The sequence below is a fragment of the Besnoitia besnoiti genome, chromosome I, assembly GCF_002563875.1.
Source record: "Besnoitia besnoiti strain Bb-Ger1 chromosome I, whole genome shotgun sequence".
Taxonomy (NCBI): Eukaryota; Apicomplexa; class Conoidasida; order Eucoccidiorida; family Sarcocystidae; genus Besnoitia; species Besnoitia besnoiti.
In genome coordinates this window covers 8,108,355-8,132,446 of record NC_042356.1, presented here as the reverse complement: position 1 = coordinate 8,132,446, position 24,092 = coordinate 8,108,355, and the positions used below count along the sequence as shown (strand labels likewise).

Here is a 24,092-nt window from a genome sequence, read left to right as displayed (position 1 = left end):
GAGCATCGGGGCAGCCCCTACTGCCGAATTCCGAAAAGACAACTTTCTCGTTTTTTGGACACTGACAGTTTAGTGCGATGCTGCCGACTAGTACTGAAGTCTTTTGATCCAGGGTAAGGCAGAGCTCGTACACGGCCAAAGAAACGTTTTCTTCCTCGTAGGAGGCACAGATGGGCGGGGAGGGGGAGCGATAAACGTCGGGGCCCAGGCTGCGCCGCCGTCCACGGACCAGCTAGAGCGTCCTCGAGAGAAGGCAGAGCGGAGTTGCTGGCATGAAAGGCAGAAGCTTGTTATACCCCGTGTGTGTATTGGCTTCTGCGTTTAGTCCTCTCTGTAGTTAATATCGGAGGCGATATCTATAACTGCGCGTGAAGCACTAGCCGAAGAGTGCTGCAGTGAAGCTCGATTACGTCGTCCAAAGCTCCGTGCGGCCTCTACAGCCAAAAGACAGTATACCTGACAGCGAGAGGAGGTTTCAAATCTGCCTGTAGTCTTCGCGGAACAACTTCTAAAGCGGCAGGGTGGCTGGGCCTGGGTCACTTGGGGCTGATGCATTGTCACACCGCAGAGCTGAGGGGAACTCCCGTGTCACAGAGTCAGCAGTGCCTTTTCCTATAGCCCTCGCGCCACCTGTAGACCACTCTGAGCGGACGTGAATAGAGTAAAATCAGGAGCCAGCCGCTGTACCGGAGCCTTTATCTGTCGCCTCGGTTCAGCATGCCGCTCCCCCTTACGGGTCAAGGTCAGCTTCACGACAACGTACTCAGGGAGTGACTTTGCTTTACACCTTCTGGCCAGAGTCTGACACTCTACAAAAAAAGGCTCTTGCTCACGGGGATATACCGAAGGTCAGGAAAACAACAGAACTCCGAACCAAGCAGTGTCAGCTGAATATATCTGCAAAAAGGTAACAGTTGCATGTCTCTACAGAAAGGTGAATCAGCTCCGCGACAAACGCATCAATAAACAAGGAGGCACACAGAACGCTTCTCATAGATACACTTAAGGCGCCTGTCTCCTATATCGGGCAAGAGCGCACACGAGTCGACGGACCAAGTCGCACTCAGAGGTAAACGCTTGTTTCGTCTGAACTGAGGAGACTCACTCAGAAATTGGCAACCTCTATGTACAGCAATGTCTCAGCATTCAACAATTTGCAGGGCCACTGGAGTCCAGCGATATACCTCGCTACAGCCGTGACGCTGCTAGCTCTCCACCATCGGCGTAAGGATCCAGTGCTTCCTCACTCGGCACGCTTGTGGAGCGGGGCATTCCCGGCGCCTCGGCTTCAATGAGACTGCTTCTTGGAGAAAGCGCCCCGCTGGCAGCCACACCAACTCCTGTTGGGCTGTCAGCCCGTCGAGCGAAACTAAGCGAGCTTCGCCGCTGCTCTCCCGAGCGGGACCTGTTAGATGCCGTAGGGCTTCAGCACACACAAGGACGTGCACACAGATACGAAGAATGAAACAACGTCACGATCACATAAACTGCGTTATAGCTGGCTGAGCCTTACTACGGACCAATCAAAATAGCTGTTTCAGCACCTTGGCAGTCGTGTGAAACGTCACACACGGCCGTGAGCAAACCTAACGCCGAGTGATTCAGCAGGCAACACGCCGTTTGCCGGGGTCTGGGTCCCCCCCTCCCTTCCCCCCCTTGCCCGCCTGAGTTCTGAGTTTTAGCTGCCGGCTGCTGCATCAGGAATTGTCCGGAGGCACGTGGCTTGCTGGCTTCAAAATATGTTAATAGAACCAGACCCCCGCCAGTCCCTACTTGGCTCGAGTTCGCCATCGTATGTAACGGAAATTCATTTCTACTCCGGTGAGTATGGGGGCGAAGCCGGTCACAATGCCGGTTAGTAATCCGAGGATAAGACCAACTGCGGAAAAAATCAACAACGCATGTAGTTTTGGGATCGGGGAGCGTACACTGGGCACCGGCGCAAAGACGGACAGATAGCCTCGCGGCTCCCTGTGGTTCCTCTAAGAGCTCTCCAAAAGTGGGCAAGACCCCATCAGCACTGACAGCGCTGCTCTGGTGCAAAGGAAACGCTTGAGTTCGAACCAATCGAACACGGAGCCACACAGACATGCACCGGTAGAAGCATGCGCTCGTGACTGCTGCACCGTTGGAATTCAGGAGGGAGAAAACTGTTCGTCTTACGTGTAACCGACACAGGCGTTGGATTCGCAAGTCCAGCGACTGTGCCGCCTGCGATAGCACCGCCGAAAGCGCCAATCCAGGCACCCCGTGTTCCAAGCAGTACCACGGAGACACCGAATGCCATGAAGCCACCGCCAGCAAAGAGAGCACTTGTCCAGCAGGACCGAACGAGCCCTCCCAACAAGCCTCCACCTCCAAGCCCTGAAACAGTAGAAGTACACAGATCAAACATGCGGGGCCTTGATGAAATGGCATAGATCACTACAGTCGTAATTGTGTGCTTCCTCAGGAGCTCTGAGTGCGGCTTGGACAACCGTGCCCTTGCGGGATCCCAGCCAAGATGTCCCTTCAACGTGGTGACTCACCTAGGCTTGCTGACAGCAGAATAACCCAACCACCGCCCCGGAAGAAATTCTTGGAGAAAAATCCCTAAACATAGGCACGAGTGAAAAAGAAACAAGCTGCCTGGCCAACCTGAACCAGTTAGTGGCTTCTGCGGCTAGGCTATACACGCTTTCCCAAAAGTTTGGTGGAAAGACGATCAACCATGAAAGGAGTAAACTACGTCTGATGAATGCGGACGAGGAACGGAGCGCCAGTAGTATAGCTGCAAACGGCCGATACCATAGCTGCAACTCTGCACCTGTGGGAGGCAAGCGAGACGCAGGCTGCCATATTATTACGAAGGAGAGGCGACGGTGACAATAAACTGGTCAGTAATTTCACCTTGAGGAACGCAAACTAAGGCTCTGACGAATTCAACACAGGGCAATCTCCCTACAATACCACCCTGCGAAACAGCTTACCTTGGAAAACAGCTGAGACATGAGAATTGCTTCCGCGAGGACTGATACAGCGCTAGTAAGCAAGACTGTCACGCTGCCTAGAACGATGGGCAGACAGTCGCATTGGTCAAAGCAGACGTTGGACGGCTGCAAACACCACGGAGGGCAGATACGCATGCTCCCAACCCTAGATGTCATGAATCTTCTCTTAAGCGTAGCACTGTGACTCGCAAGCGAGAGGCACCTAAGACAAACAACCAAATCGCGTGGTGGGTATAAATCCGTCCTATAGTGGCTAGCATGGAAACAACGGACATTGGAAATACTGGGCGAGCTTCGATTAGTAGTATAAACTATGCTGGTCGGCGAGCCGCCATGTTGCGCATTGCACGCGGGACGGGGACCAAAGGCGCCACCGGCGCATGTGGGGGAAACAAGTGGAAGCAGAGTGCGAACAGCATTCATAGATGGTCGTTGATGTGAAACGGAGAAACGACGGGTAACACCCAGATATATCTGTCAGGGAGCACAGTACCGGCAGACCCTGAAGCGGCCTCGTGGCTTACCGACGGAGGCGGTTGCTCAGCTCCTCTGCGATTAAGGATCGTGTCTTCCATTGTTTCCCTCTCCTCCAGTGGCTCACTGATATTTGGCTTCGCCTCCACAACTGCTGTCTCCCCTTGCGGGACCACAAGCGGACTGCCCTCGGTGCCCCTGGCTTTAGTTGCAGTTGATCCGACTACTGCAATTCGTCAAAGTCAAACGACACCATGATGGCATAAGAGTTGGATACTCTTCGCGACAGCACAGCTGCGGTAACCATAGATCGGATTCGTCCCGTTCAGAGAAGGCACCCAGCGAAGCCACAGCGGCGGATCGGACAGAGCTGGTTGAAGCTGTAGCTTCATTCTTACCTGTAGGGACGACTATACCCGACGACACCACGGGTAGGGGGGCAACCGGGGGAACTGCGAACGTGGGCGGTGCTCCTGTCTCTTCCCCCGGGGGGGCCTCTTGATTGGGAGTTGTGAGAGTTGAATCATCCGGCAGCGGAGTCACCTGGGGAGATACGACTGCCCCCTGACCCTCGCCACCAGGGGGGGACAACAGGTCATTCGCCTGAGCAACCTGTCTGGTCAGGGCCGCCGGAGCTACCAAAGGAGTTTCTGGGGTTCCCGTGTTTTGGGTTGACGCCGGCACCGGAGCTACTGTGGTGATTACCTCCATTGGAGCGGGAGCAAGCGGAGGTGGCGGGAGAAAATTGAGGAAGGGCATGGCCTGCGCGAGCTTCGTGACAAGTGGCGACTGTATGGTGGTTGTGTTCACGTACGGTACCGCTGGGACCTCCGGAAGCCGAGGGACAGGCAGATCACGAAGAGGGCTCGGAAGGGGAGCTGGCTTCGGCAGCCAGGTTAGCAGCGGCGATGTTGCAGTGGCCGGTGCTACAGCTGGTGTGGGTGACGGTTCTGCCTCATCTGTCGAGTCTACGAAAGAAAGAGGTGGAGCGCCTGCAGCGCCTGTCTCAGCAGTATCTCGCGTCATCCCCTCCTGTCCCCCGCCGGTCGAGACCCCCGCGGCGGCTGCCCGCGAGGCAGCATCTGCTTCGTCACTTAGGACCTGGTGGCGTGTAATCTGCATGTTCCTTGACATGTTCCTTGAGGCTGGCAGTGCTGCAGCGATGCGAGCGTGTGGTTCCGCAGTCATGGACGAGAGAGCACCCACAGGGCGTGCCGCCAGAGTGGCAGTGGAACAACTTTCCCACGATGATGTTGAGGAAATGAGCAGTGAACTGACGTAAACCCACAACAGGGTTGGCCGCGTCTTGCGCGGCAACACATTGCTCCCACAGTACGTCCCGGCTGTCGCCATAGTGGCGCCAGGTAGGAACGAACCGTCACATTCAGAGTAAGAGGCATCCGCAAAGCGGGTCAGCTAAGGTCCACACAAGCGAAGCCTTATGCACGAAGATAGGGAAGGCATTTACGTGTTTCCGTCACTGCATTCTTCTGCTGTGTGGATCACACGGACCGTGCGTCAAACTGCAAGGGAAAAATGGGGAAACGGGCACGGCGCTCAATCGACAAATCGACACGGCTCTAGAGTCGCTAGCAAGCTTTCCAGCTGCTCGAATCGTCTCAAGGGCAAAACGAATCCGGTGAAAACAAGGTAAAGCAGCAGAGGACCTTCTTGGGATATTTGGACTGTGGAAAAACTCGAGCAACATAACAAATGGAAGAACTCGCCTTTTTGCCGAGGCAGTCAGCCACGTTCTACCCGGGGGAAAAATGGTGGCCCAGCGCCACAATTCGCTCGTCGCAGTTGGTGGCGTCCGGTGGGAACTGAGCAGTTTGTTCTGGCGTTGCGTCAGTTGTTTTCTTGCGCGCTTTGCGTAACACTAGAATCTCTGCTCTGCAGATGCAATAAAGATCCAGTGGGTTCTCCTCCTCCAAGAGCCTGGTGGACCTGAATGTCACCGAGATCATCCCCTGCCCTAAGCTGCGGCGATCTAACCCTGGAGTCGCTCGGGACAGCTCGTCTCAGCGACTGAAATATCTTACCTCGCAGCTGACAATGAATTGATGAAACCTGCTGGAGGCTCAACGGATCCAGAGTACGACTACATGATCAGATTCCTTCTCGCCAAGGAATGCAGCACCAACTGGTCGCTTGTAGCTTTAAGGTTGAATCATATGGCAGGAGTGCGGGGGGCGCTGCTTGAATTTGTTTTCGAAAGCACCCTTTTTCGGTCGGCGGCTTTGAAGTTTCTGGAAGATGGAGCACAGTATTAGACATGGTATTTCGGGAAATGAACTTGGCAGTAAACGTGAGCAGGCACATAACCGCTGTGTGTCTCGTAACTGCGGAATCACCTGGCCGAGAGCCAGACTGCGTGTGGGCCGCTAATTTTCAAAAACTGGTCGGCCTGTTAGAACGACACGGGCGCAGGCGGGGACTTCGTGAACTCTGTCACGATTTCTTTACACGTTTGGATAACAGATGAACAACCGACACATCGGGCCAGAACTTAGACATCCCAATCTTGAGGCGGAGGAGGGACAGGAGTCCGATGGCATCACTTCCTATTCTGCCCCCCCTCGCGGACTACCTTACGCGTAGTCTTGTCGCGGCAACGAAGGAAGGATATATGCTGAAAACAGTGTCGCAGGAGGCAAAGAACGACTTGCGCTAGAAATCGTGACGTGCCCCCCCCCCCAAAGTCACAACTTAGGTAGAACAGTTACAAAGATAACCAGCATTATGGCTGCATGGACACAAAAGGGATGATCTTCACGGATCCCGCTAGAGGGCGTGGTCTGCCGAATAATGACGACGATGGTCGAGCCTCTGGAGAAGAAAACTTCCCTGCGCTGAGTACGCTGTGGTTTGCTGCCAAGCCGGTTCGCTCTGACCAGTGTTTGACAGTGCTTTTCCAGCCCTGGGCACTTTGAGAAGAGTAGATGTTGGTCTTCTATCTTCTTCACATTGGCTCAATGCCTCAATGAATCACAATGTTATCATTCCCAAACAAAAAACACTAGAATCTTATCCTGCTCGTACTTCGCTACCTAGATGTTGGACGCCAATAATGATGCTACAGATTTGTGAGCAGAGAGCAAGTAACAATCTGATAATGCATTCACGACTTCAGCTGTGGTGACCGTAATTGTAAAGTCGGCGTCTAGGCTGTGATTACTCCGGTGTGTGAGTGCCGTGCCAAGGGAATGCCGATCCATGTATTACGAACATGATAGCAATAAAATACATCTATCACAGTGAAGGCCATGATATTCATACTGCCTCGAATACAAATACTAGAATTCTCACTCGCAGTAACAGCGAGGAAACGGACTACTCAGATCCTGGTAAGAAAGGCCACATCGTCCAAGCAGTACCTCTGTGAGAGATTATTACAGGCTTCTTCTGACGAGTAAATACTCAGCTAGACTGCCCATTCAGACGTTGAAGGTCGTTGCTTACTAAATACGTCGGTGACTCCTCAGTTGAAGGTTAGGGCTCCTTTGTTAACAGCGTATAGCGCTACAGTCTGCAGCATACTGTTGGATTGCGGATTCGTGAGGGCATTCACGCGCCTTTCGCGTGCTTGCCCTTCTCGCGCCGCGGACAGATGATATCGGGGAGCAATATAGAAGTCGTGACTGAAAAGCTATCTCAGACGCTGTGCTCAAAGAGAAAAGTAGGCTTCTAAGCTTTCAGCACTAAACCGCTCGTGAAGCAGCGAAACGAAGTAAATGCATGGCGTCGTGCACCTGACGAGTGCCTCACGAAGACAAAACAGACTGACACTCACAAAATAAGTGCGCCGCCGATGAAGACGTCAAACACATTTAAAAAAAGCCAGTGAGAACTTCCCACCTGCGACACACGGGTGACATAAAACAAGACACACATAACAATGCAGCGGCTGACACAAATGATTGCACATTCGCCCGGATAGGAGACGAAGATGAATGAGCTGCCCCACTGAGGGAGGAATGCCACTTTATTACAAGCGAAAGAAGCATGCCTATGGGTACGCATATCCGCGCGTTGGAGGGACAGTCAGCGAGATCTTCCGTACGGCAGGCTCATCTCGGTAGTGGAACTCCGCCAGCCTTGAGGGGAGTCGCAACATGCGCCCGCGACACACGTTCGCCGGCTGACGAGGTGAGCAAGCGGTCCAGGAGAGTCTCCGCATGTGTAGCATCTGGCGTGTCAATCTCGATAAGCCTGGGAAGGGGGCAAGAAGGACAGCCAGAACGTCAATTGCCGCAGGGAGGCCAATTCTTCCATAACAACTAGCGCTCGACTTGTATCCACAGCCAATAGGGGCAATTGATGTCACTTTGAGGACACGCGGCCGCTCTCGGGGACGACACTTTGTTTCCACGCCGTATACTCGCCCGGTGGAAAACCCAGTACTGCCGAGCCCCCCATGTAGCATCACAGATTGAACATTTTTGTCAGTTGCATAGGCTTATTGCCAGTTTCCCCCGTCTGTCTCCTGTTGCCCACTTCAGTAGTGTACGCATCGACACCTGCGCACCTGTGTCTCGGTGCAGTTCCGCTAAACCCCGAAGCCTTGAGCCCGTTTCGCGTTTCAGTGTAGAGTTGGATTCTGACCTGTAGCCCGCCTGTTCGGTGAGCCTTCGAATGAGCCTTCGTCCACCGCAGGAGCCTGCGTCTCTAAACCTCTGTTTCTGTTCCCCAATCTCATTCATGCCAGACCGCGGCGGTCCAACGACGCACTCCGCGAGCTCCCACTGCACTGCGCGTTCGCCTCCCTCTTGCGTGGCTTCGTCGCCGCTCTGGACGACAAGGGGCAGAGTAGGCGTAGCCACCACGAGGTCGGGCTCGAGCCCGCTGATGCACGACAGCGAGTCGTAACTGCTGCTCCCCTCCTCGAGAGGAAGGGAGGCACAGTGCGAGCCCAGGAGGAAGACGATGCGCTCGTTAGGAAGCGCCAAGTCGAAGATAAACGGGAGTCCTGGAATCTGAGCAGAGGGGCGACAAGAGCGCAGCGCAGAAAAGAGAGGCAGTACAAAGGGAGAATTGGGGGAGTAGAAGATGCCAAGAGAGAGTACAGCGGCACCTGTCGAGGCGGAACATGGCAAGAAAACAGCTCCGAAGGTAGCAGAGCCACAGCCACACCGGTGCAGCAGACTTCGCACTAGGGAGAGAGGGAAGCCGCTGACAGCAGGATGGCGGTGATAAAAAAGGAGCTGGCTGAGAGACGACGGACGTGACGCTCAACAGGTCATCATTAAGAGGAGTGACATGCGAAACAGGAAGACAGGCAACGGACACATGGGAATGCCAACGAGGAAGACCGATCGGGGAGACCGCCGACACTGTGACCAGCATCGCAACGCAAATGTAAAAGGGACAATGCCGCCGACTCGACGCCACCTGACCACCTTCTTTCCTTTCATTTTCGCTCCCTCTCCATCCAGCCACGCCCTGCTGTCTCCCCCTTTCTCCTACGCATGCCGCTCCTCTCTTTTGTCTCCCGGCCCTGCCGTTCACTAACCTGGAAATCTGTGTCCCACAAGAGGGAGATGCCGTGCTTGGTCTGAGCCATGCGTATGACGGACTGCGCGAGAGGCGTCACGACGGCGGAAGCCCGAGGATGCTTCGCGCTGTCTCCATGCGCGTCGTCCCACTCGCCCGCGCGTTCATCTTCTTCGAGGGTTCTCTCAATGTTCGAGGCAGCGGAGCTGTCGGCGAAAACGCTTCTTTCCTGATGGAAGCGCGTCGACGCGAGAACCTCGAGTGCGACCCAGCAGAGTGGGAATCGAGCTTGCAAGGAAGATACGACTGCGGGATCGCCCTCACGCTGAGCGAACACACAGAAAGCCAACGAGCAGCACAAGGTTCAGATGACGAAAGCCCAAAAGATCCCCTAAACAACGGCGCGAGAAGTGAATGATACAGGCTGCATAAGGGCAGCCTCGCACCAGCCGCGGGTCATACGACACTTGCGCACTCCCCTTGCCCCTCGCTTTCGCTGGTTGTGTCTCCGTTGCAGCGCCCCCCCCCCCAAAAGAACGCTTGATACAGGAATCTGCTGAGCCACGCAAACGCTATTCAGCTAAAACAAACCCAGAGACAGTCTGCAGCCTGCTCCGAAGCTCAGGTGAGAAACGCCTGACGGTCTCCTTCATGCCTGAGTGCCGGTTTCCGGCGGCTCTTTTGGGCGCCGCGTTGAACTGGGTCACCTTTCCCTGCTAGACTCTAAATCCACCTGCAGCCCTCCCTGCGGTCGCCACAGCCTTCAGCGCCGTCGTGCGGCGTCCGCCAGGCACGCCCTCACATTCTGACCCCCGACTGGCTAGCTGGGAGTGCGACTCCTCCACGGACGAAGAGAGACACGCCGACGCGTGGACAGAGGGCCCGGCGCCCTGCGCAGCATTCGGAAATTCCGTCCCACTTGAAAACCCACTCCACTGGTGGGGTCAAGTAAAATCTACACAGTCTCCACGGACACAGCCGCAACTCGGGCTTACCAGGAGGGCAGCGCATGCACTTCGCAGCCGTGCAGAATCGACTGGAGTGTGAGTCGCAAGGAAGCGGTAGATCGGCCCCGAAGTGAGAGGAGGCAAGTGACTCGGAAGGTCTGTAGGCTGCTCGATGATTCGCTGCTCCTCCAGCACCACGTTGAACGAGGACTCAATCCTGGGCGCAGAAACATACACATGCATCCGCCAAGCCGTCAGTGGTTCGCACTCGGAGAGAGGGAGGCTCGAGAGCTGGAGATAAAGCTGACAACACTGTGTAGACCCAAAGTTTCTCGGCAGGAAACAAACTGATAAAAGAGTAAATGCCAATTTCCACCTCAAAGACTCTGGACACAGAATGCCCCGGGCGCTAGGTGACGAAGGCTCGAAAAGACGCCGTGTGAGCGAATACGGGGGGGGGGGGGGGGGGGAATAGTTTCGCCCGCCGCCCGCAGACGCAGAAGAGACGACGGCCGAGCTTACACATCTCCACTTGGGGCGTTGGAAGCCCAGGCACGTAGGGGAGACACCAGAGAGTCCACAACGATGTGTCTTGCAAAGACACGTCGTCCCTTGCACCGAAAGTCCAGCTTACCGGTCAAACAGTAGAACGAGCAGATCGAGCTTCGGCTCTGGCATGACAGTCAACGCCCACAGAAGTCCCGTCGCCTGCACACACGCACGGACGCAAGAACGCGCGAAGAAAGTTCCGCAGCGTCACTTTTGCCAGGAAAACATTTTCAAGTTATTTGGCTCTGAAAGCCTGGACGTCCGACCCCGCGTATGCCTTCTTCGACTACAAAGTCCTGCTGGCGGACTCCAACAGACGAAAAACATTTCCCCATTGAGGGCGAGCTGGGGCCGCGCATAGGCGCGTCTGCAGCTGCGCGATCCCTACCTCTGAGAAAGAGAGTGTCTCCCACCCGAAGGCGAGTTTCGCTCTGAGGGCGCCTTCGAGTTCCCGCTGGAGGAGTCTGGCCGCTCGTCTCTTTTCGTCTCTCCGGGTGCGCTCTTGACGCGCCTGCTGCTTGCGCAGCCGCCTATGCTCCGGTGGCTCCCCCGCCTCCGGCGCCTCGCACGGGGCGCCGTGTGTCGTCTCTGGGGCCAGCAGCAGGTGGAGGTTAGCCGACAGCGCGCGGCTGCTGGAGCAGCCTGTGTCCGCCCCCCTGCGCGAAGAATCGCTCTCCAGAAGCTGCGTCTTCTCAGGCTGCGCGGCGTCTGGATCCACGAGGTGCTTCGCGTCGCCTGCGCCCGCCAGTGTCGCCGCAGGCAGCGAGAACGCGCGAGGCGCGAGAAACGGGGCAGTGGATGAAAAACAAGCGAGATCCGCCGCCGCCACAGACCCACGGCGTCTCCCTCCCTCTGGGTGTGCGTCGAAGAGACACCCGAGCAGATCGAGCCGCGCGATCGCCAGGGCGAGGCGGAAGAGCTGGCTCTCCGACATCGACGCAATGTCGCGAAGAAGGAGCTCAAAGGGTTTGCCAATGTGCAGCAGCAGCTTGTGGTTTTCGCTCAGCGGGTCGCCCTCAGACGCCGACTGGGGGTGGGAGCTGCCGACGACAGAGCGGAGCCCGTCAGACTCTTCTGCGTCCGCGGCGGTCGAGGCTCCGACCTCTGCGGCGACGCCACTCCTCTGGAGAAGAAGAAGAAGCAGCTCTCTCTGCACTGGCAGAGGGGATCCCGCGAGCATGTGAAGAAGGAGCTCAAAGAGTGCGACAGCTTGCTCTTCTTGCAGGCTCGTCGCCTCCCTAGTCCTTCCCGCGGGCGCAGTCCTCACCTGCTGGTGCGCATCCGTCGCCGCCTCCTCCCCCCGGGCAGAGGACGCGGAGGGGCTGCTGTGGCACTGCAGCGCGGCGTTCAGTTTTGTTAGCCGGAGGACCAGGGCCTGCATAATCGACCCGTAGAAGAACTCTCGTCGATCTCGGGTGGCGTCTGCCCACCTGCGCGCCTGCAGGACTTGCGGCTCGTGTCTCTCGGTCTCTCTGCTGACGGGGAGCCTCGCGTCTGCTCGCTCTCCGCCATTTCGCGCTCGCTCGAGGTCTTCTCCGCTGACTGTGCGCATCGGCTCGGCTTCGCCTCGCCGCTCGAACGTCTCGCCGTCCTCTTGCGCGCGGGTCGCCTCGTCCTCGGGAGTAGAGCCCGCCGAAGGCTCCCCTGCGGCTGGGCTGCGGCCGTCGTCTCGCGACGGGAAGGGGAGGTATCGCGGGAGTTTGATCAAGCGCCGCGTGTTCAGCGCCAGCAGCTGCAGCTCTGCCACCGAACACGCGGAGAGCTTTTCGACAAATAGGAAATCGAAGACGTCGTAGAGCGCCGACAGCGCCGCCTGGTACGACGCGAGGGACGGGAAGGGCCGGAAGCACGCGGCGAGAAAAGAGTCCTTCGCCACGAGCTCTTCCGCCTCCGCCGCCTGAGCGGCCGGGAACTTCGCGTTCACTCGATGCACCACTTCGTTAACGCACTGCAGCTCTTCGTCAAGAACCTGAACGGAAAAAGGACGCAACGGCCCACACGCGAGAACCGTCGACGCTTAGACTCCAGTACATCGTCGAATGAACGCACACACACATAACTATCTATGTATCTGTCTCTATCTACCCATATCTATCTATCTGTCTATCTATTTATCTGTCTATGTATCTATCTATGTACCTCCATCTATGTACCTATATGTATGTATATATCTATATATAGAGAACTGACTTGCTGCGCGTTCCAGGGCCTTGCCGAGCAACCGCCGTCTCTTGCACGCGCAATCAAACGAACAAAATCGAGGCCGCCTCACCGTCATGCCTGTCGCCAGCGTCGTCAGCGTGAGGTGTCTCAGTGGCTCCGCGAACCGCGAGGGATCGAGTGTGTGAGACGTCGCGAAGACATCTTCCACTTCGTCGTGAGCGTCTGTATTTGCGGCTTCTTTCTCAAGCTCTCCCTGCGTCGCCTCGATGGTATATGGCTCAGTGGGCGAGGACGAAGCTGTATCTGCGGTGGGCGCGGAGGCAGGAGGCGTACCCTCTCGGACTTGGTTCTTCTTCCCCTTCTTTGAAGGCGCGGTCGTTTGCTCAGCTTCGTCAGAGCCTCCCTCTTCAGCGGGAATGAAGAGGTTGCCGTCTGCGTCAAAGCTGAGCGACGCCAGCGACAGATCTGCGTCATCATCCTCTTCAAAAAGCACGGAAGAAGACGTTTCGTTCGTCTGCTCTCCGCCACTGAGACGCGCTTCATCTCTCAGACCCGCCGCGGCGTTGCTGGAGCTCGCGGCTTCTCGGCTTCCCTCTGCCGTCATCTCTTTTTCAGGTTTGCTCTCCGCAGCACTCGCCTCCTCCTTCTCGACGCGGCTCGCCTGTTTGGAGCTGCCGGCGCTTATCTCGCCTCCGATGTCCGCGACGGCTCCAGTTGCGGGATCTCTCGCGTGCTCGTCCTGCAAGTTTTTTTCTGCTCGCCGGCGCGCGGCTGCCTCAGCGGCCGGCTGCGGCGCCTGGAGCTGCTCAGGCAGGGGAATCCTCGCGGCGCGACAGAGAAACAGTACGAGCGTTGAGACGGCGAGTTCCGGAGACAGAGGCTTTGTCGAGGGCGCCGCGCTCGACGCTGCAGTCGGAGTGATGCGCAGGTGCGCATTCTTCGTTTCCTCCTCGGATGCGTATCCATCGTCGAACTCCTGGGCGACTTGCGGAGCGCTGTGCCGCTTTCCTGGATGGGGGGCCTCCTCGGCGTTGGCTACGAGAGAGTCACGCGAGGCCTCGACGTAGGGGCCTTCCGCGCCGCCGTCCGCCTGATCTTTGGGCGAACTCGACCTGAAGAGCAAGCTGCGGAGGGCGCTGTATCGCCTGGCGTCCAGCTTCTCCTTCCAGATGTTGAGGAGATGTGGCAGAAGGAGGGGGAGGTGAAGCGCGCGGTCAACGTCGGCTTGCAGCACCAGCGGCACCGCCCACGACCGATGAAAGGCAGCCTCTGTCAGCCCATACAACGTCGAGATGTCTTCCTCGTTTGCATCGTTCTTCTCGCTCGGCCGTGCCTCCTTCCCCTCAGCTGAAGCCGCTCCCCCCTCTGTCTGGCGCTTCCGCTTCTCGCTCGCAGCGCGCACTCGCGCGTCAGGAGTTGAGGCCGCGGTCTGCACGATGTCTCCCCCGGCAGACGCAGAAGACGCCGCCGTGAGAGCGGGCTGCAGAGGCGACTCGCGCGTGAGGAGCTGCCGCGGACCGGCGCCCTCTTTGCCCGGCGTGCGCAGCGCAGCCTCGAAAAACACCTGGTAGAGCCGAATCAGGCGACGGAGGTACGAGTCGCGCGGATTTACTGACCGCGCCTGCGCCGAGTCCAGCGCAACCAAATGCAAGTAAGGCAACAGCGTCACGGGGCTCGGCGGAAACACCACCTCGCCCACGCGCACCGGCCGCGAAGAGAAGCAGGACGAACCCGAAGAGGCGGGTTCCGAGGGCGGAAGCAGCTCGCGCGTAGACGAGAGAGCTAGAGGGTACGGCAGGAAAGGAGCCCCTGTTGAGCGAGACGGCCAGAAGAAAATCCCCTTAACGAACAATTTAGAGAGGAGCGAAGAGAGCACCTCGAAGAGAGAGTGGCGGAGCCCGGTTGCAGCGTGCATCTGTAGACAGACAATAAAAAACGAACAGTGATATGCCATAGAACTGCGCGCATCCGCAGGACCTCCGGGGGCAACAACTCGCGAATCGAATCCGCGCGAGAACACGAAAGGAAGGCCAACGGGCTCGAGAGAGAGTTACTGGTGCAGCCGAGGGGTAGAAGCGCGGAACCCATTTGCTAAAAGCCTCTGTCTCACGTCTCGAGTTGCTGCGAGCATGCAAACGACGTTCGCCGCCGCGCGAGGTCCGCCCTGTGTCGCCAGTTGCTGCAGGGTTATGCGGTTGTGCGGGGTGTAGTTCAGGTGGCCTGGAGCGCAGAAATTGCGGGGACACAATCCGAAAATCACACTTTTCTATCTACACTCCCTTCTCGAGCGGGGAGGAGACGCGGAGAGCACCTTGGCACCCAGCAGACAAAAATAACGAAATATAGACGTTAAAAGAACGGGGAGCCTTCGCCGGCGCCCCTCTGTCGTTCTCCTCGCTCAAGACATGGCGCACGCAAGCGAAGAGCTCACAACTATAGATCGAGAGGCCGACGTCGGAAAAGAAATGCGCAAGCACTAAGGGAACTGAGATAACACAAGACAGTAACAATCCCTCGTCCTGCAACCCTAAAGTGTGGTCATGGCGCCTACGCAGAAGCTGTTGGAGCAGCAGGTAGCGCTCTTGCTGGTGCGGCAGAAGGAGCCTGGCGGCGTACAGAGCCTCGGAGTAAATGACGCTGACGGCCTTCATGAAGTGCTCAAAGCGCAAAAGCGGCAACACGGGGCTAGGGCCGCGGGCGTTGGCCGCCTGGCTGGTGTCCTGCGAAGAAAATCGCGGCAGAGGAGCGCCCACCGCCATCCACCACCCCAGGCACCCGCGAACAGACAAATACACCGCGCTTGCGACAGGTATGGTGAGCTCGCTTCGTGGGCACCCAGAGGGCGGCGCGATGTCTCGCGTCTCGGATCTTTCGCGTGTTTCAAAATTTCTTTGAGGCACTCACCGATGCCCAGGCGCACACCCAGCGCCAGCGGACCGCGAGGAGCGTGAGGGCGGCCACGTAGACACCGCGGTCGTCGCGCTCGTCCTGCCGAAGCGGAGGCAGCCGCGGGATGAGATTCTGAAACTGGAAGAAGAGCGGTGGCGCTGCCGGGTGGCGACACGGTATGAAACAGGAGGAGGCGAGGCGCTGCGACGTGCTCACACTCGACGGCGGCAGCAGGAGCGACGAAAGCGCTGGCTTCAGCGACGACGAAGTCGAGGCGGCGAGCGCAGGCGGCGGCGGCGTGTGGACGCGGCGACTGGGCGGAGGGAAAGACGAGACAAGCTGAACAAGAAAAGAGACACAACCGAGTGAGGAATCGAAGATAGGCGCCAGGAGTGACAGACAGGTGGCAGCGACAGGCGACACATGCAGGTGGCAGCGACAGGCGACACATACAGGTGGCAGCGACAGGCGACACATACAGGTGGCAGCGACAGGCGACCAAGACAGGCGCGGCCTGCTGAGCAAAGTGTGCATGCGAACATACATGAGGCTGGTGACGCCGGTTGCGCGATGCAACATACGCACTGAAGGAAAGGTTCCCGTTAGAGTAACACTCGACAATCGCGTATGCAGGCATATACAAGGGCAGCAAGCTGATACCCAGCCCGGAGAAAGTTGAAGGGTCTGCGGCAAGCGGCTACTCCAGAGAGTAAATGCAGCAGGCCAACAGCACCGCGTCGCCCTCGATGGTAAAAGACCTACCATGAGCATGATGAAGTCTCGGGGACGCGTGCGAACGAACTGTTCAACCGCATGCTGCGGCGCGCGGCAGAACTCGTGCGCCGCTCGGCAGTAGAGGTGCTCCAACGCAACCAGAGTCCGCGGGAGCGAAAGCCACTCCGCTTCGCTCTCTTCTTCTCCTGCCCTCTGCTGCATCTCGTAGGCCAGCGCCTCGCTGGGTGCTGAGGGAGAGTGCGAGGGCGCGGCGAACTGTGTGTGCCGTTGGCGGGCATGCGCCAGGCGCGCGCGCTTCGCAATCTCAGTTTCCAGCTCGCGTTGGAAGCGCATTTGCCAGGGGACAACCTGTCCCTCCTTCGGAGATTCGCCTTTCGCCACCTCGGCGTCCCCCGCCTGTGCGCCGCCGCCGACGCCTTTTTCGCTCTCTCCTCGTTCGCGCGCCGGCAGATCTGCGACGCCCCCGGCCGCTGCCGCGCGATCCGCGGCCTCTCCAGTCTCAGCAGAGCCTGAGGAGGGCGAGGTGAGCGAGACTGGCTGGGGCGACGAGGAGGGCGGCGCGCGGGCGTCGAGAGAAGGCATGCCCAGGTGCTGTAGCCGCGAGGCGAACGCGGCGAGCTTGAGCCAGACGGGCTCGGCTTCGCAGGGCATTGCCCAGAGGAACGACCAGTCGGAAAGCAGCTCGTGAGCCGCCTGCAGGAAGTCGATGCCGTCGCCGAAGAGGCCCTTGCCGCTCCATAAGCCCGCCGCCAACTGCGTCCACTCGCCTTCGAGCTCGTCACCCAAGCCGCACGGTGGGAGCAGCGGCGCCGCCCCCAGCACTCGCGAGCGCCAGGCCAGAGACGACGCCGTCGCAGACCCCAGAGGAACCCCTGTCGCGGCGAGGGCCGGAGAAGAACTCGGCGAACCCGCGGGCGAAGAAACCGACGAGGAGGCCGCGCCCGACAACTGTGAGACAGAGGGGAGGGAGACAGAGAGAGCCTCTGGGTAGACCGACGGCGGGAAGCGGGCCCCTGCCTGCCTCTGGTCTTCTGCGAGCGCCGCTAGAGCGGCCCGCGCCTCGGTGCCGCGCCTCACGCGCTCCCGTTCGCGCTTCTCCGCTTCCTGAAACAACTGCAGCAGCCGAAACAAATACGTTTGGCGCATGCGCACGCTGTACGCAAGAGCCGCGAGACTCGCCACGTCGGTAGGCATGTTCGCGTAGACCTCGTCGCACGTCCGCTGCATCGGCGCCGCCCACGGAAGGGACTGAAGAAAACAAGAGACACAGCGGACCGAATGAAGAGGATCTGGTCACCGTCCTCGTCCCCTGCGCTGCGCTTGCAGGTCCGCAAAGCGAAGACAGAAAACAGACGGCGACTTCATACTGCGCATCGCTGTCTCTCCACGCACCCTGCATCAAGCGTAAACCGGCGCGAGGAGAAGAGGCAGCACGCAGCACCACAACCAAGCCTGCGTTGCCGGCGCAGACACGAAGCAGTCAGTGCAGCAAACGTGGCTCATATCCACTCGACACTGTACACGCGGCCAGTCTCAGAAGCTAAACTTGCCTGGAGGAAAAACGATATCTTGCTCGCGGGCGCCACGTCGGGTAGGCGCTGATACAACAGCCAGAGCTGCTGCCAGGCAGCCAGAACCGCGTAGCTAGCTCGGCCGTAGCCGCCCTCCGTGTGTGGCTCGTCCACCGTCCGCGGCGACTTCCACGGCGCAGCGGCGCCCGCGAAGGTCTCCTGCGAGGGCGCAGGCGAGGAAGGCGGGGCCGGAGGGGTAGGCGAGCCCGACGAGGTCGGCGAGCCTGGTGCGGAGGGGAGCTTCTGCGCGCGCAGTGGAGCTTGCCGCGGGAATTTGATCTGGTCTGCAAGGCTGAGGGCGATGCCCCGCAGAATGCGAAGCGCCAGCTGTGCGTCTGCCTCGGTCTTCACGAGCTGAGCGCCGTACAGAGACAGCCCGCCTTGCAGGCAAAAGAGTGACGCGTACGGCAGGCGCGCTCGCGCGAGCCTGTGGAAGAAAAGCGGCACAGAAAAGAAGGAACATCGCGAGGTCAACGCCCAACATACTGCGCCCACCCACCCGCAAAGCCTGCTACCGACCCCACGGACGCGTAACGGTTACGGATACCCGTACATGTATATATATATATATATATAGCCAGATAACAATATGTATAGCTCCTCTTTCCAGGTGTCCTCGGTAAGAAAATAAGAGAAAGGAAGGCCTGCTTTTCCGGTGTCGGCATATACGCAGACCACCTTCGCCGGCTAGCCTCCGGAGCCGCGTCACGACTACCGCAGACACTCGACGCCGCAGAGACTCGTGGCGCGACGTCGCTGCACGTCAAGCAAGACACAGACCAAGAAAAGTTCGCACAGACGCACATGGCTCCGCCAGCACCCGCTTCACAACTCTCTTTCGCAAGGGTCCTCATTGCGTGCCGACGTCACTTACGCTTCAGTGAGAGGCAGCAGAGTTTCAGGATCGAAGCGGAGAAAGAGAGGCTCGTAGTCTCTCCCACTGCGCGCACGGGTTTGGCCCCCCGCCACGCGACGGGCCTGCGCGGCCTCTTCTTTTTGCCTCGCGCCTTCGCCCACGCGTTCCGCGGGCGTCTCCTCGGCCGCCGCAAACGCAGACGAGGGAGGAGCCTCGAAAAAGTGGGGGAAACTCGGCAGCAGCGCGCGCAGAAAGAAGAGAAAGAGGCGGTCGTACGAGTCCTTCGGGCCCTGAGCGCGAAACCGCAACCCAAAACGTGAGGACAGCGTAAACAATCTGTATTTAATATCCCGCAGTCTCTGGCAAAGGTGTCGCCGGGTGCAAAGAGAAGAGTGAACTTGGTCGTGTGACTAGATCCACGTGAACAATGGCGACACGAAGCAGCAAAGGACAGCCCCAGAGAACACACTTTTCGGTTGGTCTCGCTTTGCTGGGCAGGATCTTCCTGCAACTGCATGCGCCGCAACGCTTTGCTAAAAGGTGAATTTCTTCATCCGCTGCGTGTCTCTAGCGACTTCGGTCTCACCATGCGCTGGAGAGTGTAGAAGAGCGCGAGCCAGACTTGCGGGGAGGGGCTGTTGTCGCGTCTCGGCGTCTGCGCGAGGTCTGCCAGGGACCCGTATTTCTCCGTTAGGGCGCGGAGGGCCTTCGGCGTCCAAGTTGACGCACTCGCCAGTCGGCGAAAGTCAGGCAGGGTGTTCGAGAGAACCGCGGCGCTCAGCGGGCTGCGCGCGAGCTGCGCCGCTTGCGCCGGCGCCGGGCGCAGATACGCGGAGGCGACCGACGCCGACCCGCGTTGAGGTGACGCCGCCTCTCCGTAGATGATAGCGTAGAGCTGCAGAAGAAGCGTCCGCTTTGTCTGCAGCAGCTCCAGAGCCTCCTTCGCCTGGGCGTCGGGCTGCTGTCCCGCGGCCGGGCTCGGGCTCCGCCCGCGGTCGGAGGCCCGCGGCCGCGGTCGGGCGGTCCGGGCCTTGTCGCCAGCCGGGGGGCCCGCCGCGGGGCACTCGACCCCCTGAACCAGCGGGAGTAGACTGAAGAAGAGCCGGTCCTCAAAAGTGGGGTTTGCTGGCAGCGACACATGCGCTAGGCCGTCGTCAAGCTTGCCGCTCGGCGACCCTTTCCAGGGTGGAGACGGAGCAAACGAAGGATGCGGCGGCGAGAGAAACGAAGGCGCAGAGAAAGCGCCGGAAGCGGCCTGCAGGACCCCAGCAGGGCACGGCAGTCCCTGAGGGAGAGCGGAGCCCGGCGCGGCGCGCGGCCGCACCCCCTGAAGAAGCCTACGCGGTGGCAGCGGCGGCCGGTGGGCAGCCCCATGAGGTAGCGAAGATGGAGGCGGCTGCTGCGCACGAGTCAGTGACGGAGGCGAAGCCCCTGGCGGGCGCGGGAGAGACGGCGAAGAGGAAGAATACGGCGGAGATGGAGAAGAGGGGTAGCCGCCGGGTGGCGGAAGCGAGGGAAAAGACGACGAAGCACAGGAAGCTGATGCGGGCTGCGGAAAGGCACCTACGGGCGACAGCGGCCGCCTGGCGGTCTCCTGAGCGAGCGCCACAGCGCGCCATGAAGCCCCTAGCGGTGGAGGCAGGCCCGACAGCGAGGGAGGAGACTGGGAAGAGACAGGGGGAGACGCAGCGGAAGACGGCGGGGGGGACGAAGGAGGGAAGGCCGAGGCTGCGGCGCGAAAAAGGGCGGAGGGAGAAAAGGAAGAATCAGCTTCGCCAACTGAGCGTGCAGAGGGCGACTGCGGAGCCGGCTGCCGTCTCGCGCTCTGCGACGCGAAGCTCCGCGACGAGGGCTGCTGCGCTCCGCGCTTCCTCTGGCGAAGGCCCTGAACAAGCAGACACGCAAGAGCCGAAGCAATAGACTGAGAAGGAATCGAGGAGCATGCAGAGAATGCGTTGACATCCCAGAAGAAGGGAGAGAAAAAAACACACCCGTGGCGATGCGCATAGAGACACCAAAGGCGAGCAGACAGAAAACGGTCTCGCGGAAAGGCCGGCGACTCTCTAAGGGGATGGTGAGGCAGGCGGCAAACCGAATTCACGCAAGACGTGTTCAGGCACACGCTAGCGAGAAAAGGCAGCGTGAAGCAGAGATGACGCAGAGAGGAGATGGACCCATTGCGACGACGAGTGAAATCGAGATGTCAGGTGGCGGGGAAATCAAGCGCCGCTGCTTGCAGATGCGCCAGAGGAAGTCAAGGAGACCGTCGCCCTCTCACACACGCAGAGGTGAGGCCACACACTCAGGCATCTGATCGCACTCCGCGGGCTCTTCCGAATTAGGAGGCAGCGCCACTGTCTTTAGTCCGTCGTCGCTCGTTTTTGCTCTCCGCGCCGCTCATGCGCCTCTTCACTCACCCTCGCGACGGCCGCAGCCGCGCCTGTGCTCGAGAGAGAAGGGGCTCCCATGAGGCTCCCTGTGGACTTCTAGTTCCTCAGAAGTTCAGGGCCGCGGGATAAAACATGGACTACAGCGCAGCAAGGCAAAGAAGTCAGCCCGGAGGAGGCGAGAGGGACAGATGAGGCGACACGGCGAGGAAGGCCAGAAATAGTGAGAGGAAAAGTGAGTACGCAGCGAGAAATCGCCGGCCGAAGCGCAGACTGCACGGATGGCGGAGAGAGTGTGACACAGAGCAGTGGAGCAGGGAGCGGACGACGAAGCGATGCCGGCGCTAGGCAGGCGGCAAATCCGGAGAGGGACGGAGGTTCCACTGGATGGGAGAGAAAGGCACCGTGGAAGAGCCTGCTAGAATGTGGGGGAAATGACGCCGCTGCGAGCCGAGCTTCGCATGCAGAGGAAGGTCACAGCCTGGATCACGCCAGAGAGCGCGCCGCAGAACACGGCTCAGCGAGATCACTTTTCGCCGCCTGAACCCCGAAACCCGGGGACGCCGGGATACGAACCCGAACAGTTCACCTTTCGGAGCCCAGCGGGCCTTCACAAGCGGGAGAAAGGGATAACAGTCTCCGTCGGGCGTTCTGCACCTCGACGCCCGCGCTTCTATTGAGCCCTCCAGGCGCAAGAGCCACCGTGGCACCTGAAAGAAAAGAGGCGACTTGGAGCCTTTGGTTTCACTTGGGTTCCTCAGTGTTTTCCGCCCTCGGACCCGCGTGGGGTAGGGTTTCGTTGCTCCGATTGCCCTGCACAGCTGCAGTTTGGTCAAACCCGCCGTATGAAGTGAAGGGCAGTTCCGGCAGAAGGTAAAGCCCGGCAGAGGCGCGACAAAGGATCTTTGCTCGGCCTCTCTTCGTACGTCAGACAAGCTAGAGGCAATCGAAGCGACGATGTGTGGGGAGGAAAAGGGACAGAACTCGCTGCGATTTGTCTATTCGGAGAAACCCGGCCGAAGGGGCCTCTGCGCGTAGGTGTCTCCAGCCTTGCATGCGCAGCAGCGTGACAGGGAAAAAAGGTTCTGGCACGGGGGGCTCGAGTCCCACCGCGGCGAGACGAGAGCCGGGACAAGAAGGTAAGAAGCGGTTTTTCACAGATTTCGCATTCCTTCTTCGCCCTGCTTTGACGCAAGAGCTGGTCTGCGCATGCGCTCGCCCTTCAGATGCCATCCGCGACTGCGCGCGTTCACTGGTATGGGGTGAAACGGGAGCCACATGTCATCTTTTCTTTTGGCGAAAGCCGCGTGAACTCAAGGCGTTGTAAACAGCCGAGCGAGGAGCGAGTGCCACTCTTAGCTGTGATGTACGCAGCTAAGCGGGCGAGCGGAAAAGTTGACGCAGATTTCGAGGTCATGTGTCTCCTAGGCTCCATCCGTCCCGCATAGAGGAGGCCCCCTGTTGGTAGTGCGGCTTCTGGAGCCTATGAACCAGGGCGGAGGAACGGCACTGGAGAGCAAATGGGACTTAGAGGATTGAAAACACCTAGAGACAGCTTAGTACGACACAAGGCGCAGAAGCGTACAGAGAAGATACTGAACGGAGCGCGAGGGATAGGACTAAATGGAAGAAAAGGAAGAAGACTGCAGACAGCTGGGGAGCAAGAATACATGAGCGATACAGAAAAGACGGAGGGGGGGGGAGCTGAGAAAGGAATAGAAGAGAGTGAGGGTTTACGAAATCAGAGAGTGTGGGGGGACAGAGGGGCAAGTGAGACGTTAACCGCGCAGGAGGGGTGGATGAGAGGAACTTTTCGAAAGGAAGGAGCTAAGGAGAAGCGGAGGCGACTACTTCCGTATTAGGAGAGCGTGTAGAACAATGCGACTGAAGAGCCTGTGGGCCGCGAAGCTCTCTGTAGCCTCATCCCTATCTGTCTGATTGTGGTACGCCTGTTGTAAAACAGGCATATCTGCGGACGCCCTGTCTGTCTCGTGCTCTCGTCCTCGAAAGGGTTCTGAATTGCGCACTAGAAGATATCCAATCTAACTGCGGGGTAGCCCCGCGTGTTCATACGCGCATACTTCACATATTTTCTGGCATGTTCACCATCGGCGGCGCCAAGGTTTTCAGGCTGAGAATGCGGGTGATGGGGCGCTAGAAGCCGGTGGCAGAGGAGAATACATAGTGACAGCTGGTCGTTTACAAAACAAGGCATTTTCGCAGCAGACGACACACCCTCCGAGGGGCTGCCAACTGCAGTCACTGTGATATTCTGGCGCTCCTGAGGCTCAGGCTCGTGCTTGCACTGTGTCCTCTGCTCCATGTCCCCGTCTCGCTCCGACGGAGTTTCCAGTTTTTCGCGGATTTCGCAGAACGATCCAATGCCGGGTCTTCTGTGCAACATAAGTACGCGACTGGATTTCACTTCATCTGCTCCCCCGATGAGCAACAAGCACACCTCGATACTCGAAAAGTGCGCGCCTTTCCTGCGCTGCGAGGTAGGCAGTGGTGTGGCCTCCGCGTGAGACTCTGGTAAGACTTGGGCGCAAGCGGTCTACGCACACTGCACACGGCAGCTCCGTCGTCGCTGAAGGCAGATAAGACAGGCGCAGGGTCTAGCACCCCGCTGTGCTAGCAGCAAAAGCTTCAGATATCGTTCCACGTGAGACTGCCGCGGCCTCATTACATCCTTCACCAGGGCACTTCCCGCCAATGTCCTACGCTTTCGCAAGCGCCTTCTTGCCGGGACGGCTAAAGAGACGCGTCTCCGGACTCGAGGCTTTTCGATGTAGCTTGGCCTGACCTGCGTACTCGTTTAGGTCACGAACCCTGTGGCAACACGCCACTTCATATTCGGGGGTTCCGTTACACCACCGTCTGCCGACATTTTGTCATGGGTCAGGCGAGCTGCCTGCTGCCGTTTCAATGCGGATGAATCCCGCAGTTCGGGCTCCGCTCGCGTGTTTTGGCTGGACAGGGGCCTTCAGGTCCGACGTGTGTGCGCGGCAATTGCTGCACTGGCTAGAGTTGCACGCGTG

General features: G+C 58.9%; 3 protein-coding genes across 3 annotated transcripts; all 3 read right to left on the bottom strand.

The window, feature by feature from the left end:
• Positions 1-1,769: 1,769 nt before the first annotated feature.
• BESB_011390 (uncharacterized protein) lies at positions 1,770-4,598 on the bottom strand (the record flags this gene model as incomplete). The annotated part of the gene is made up of 6 exons (XM_029359893.1): positions 1,770-1,879; positions 2,164-2,364; positions 2,529-2,592; positions 2,970-3,095; positions 3,515-3,690; positions 3,863-4,598. The coding sequence occupies 6 exons, from the start codon at positions 4,596-4,598 to the stop codon at positions 1,770-1,772; spliced, it is 1,413 nt and encodes a 470-aa protein (XP_029222806.1).
• Positions 4,599-7,534: 2,936 nt separating this feature from the next.
• On the bottom strand, positions 7,535-17,467 carry BESB_011380 (uncharacterized protein; the record flags this gene model as incomplete). The annotated part of the gene is made up of 11 exons (XM_029359892.1): positions 7,535-7,676; positions 8,070-8,440; positions 8,977-9,282; positions 9,953-10,121; positions 10,539-10,612; positions 10,842-12,422; positions 12,726-14,531; positions 14,727-14,836; positions 15,168-15,336; positions 15,521-15,844; positions 16,268-17,467. 11 exons carry the CDS (start codon positions 17,465-17,467, stop codon positions 7,535-7,537), a joined length of 6,252 nt encoding a protein of 2,083 aa, XP_029222805.1.
• A 272-nt stretch (positions 17,468-17,739) lies between these two features.
• BESB_011370 (uncharacterized protein) lies at positions 17,740-21,135 on the bottom strand (the record flags this gene model as incomplete). Its single annotated transcript, XM_029359891.1, has 4 exons — positions 17,740-18,238; positions 18,686-18,957; positions 19,254-20,552; positions 21,085-21,135. The coding sequence occupies 4 exons, from the start codon at positions 21,133-21,135 to the stop codon at positions 17,740-17,742; spliced, it is 2,121 nt and encodes a 706-aa protein (XP_029222804.1).
• Positions 21,136-24,092: the final 2,957 nt, after the last annotated feature.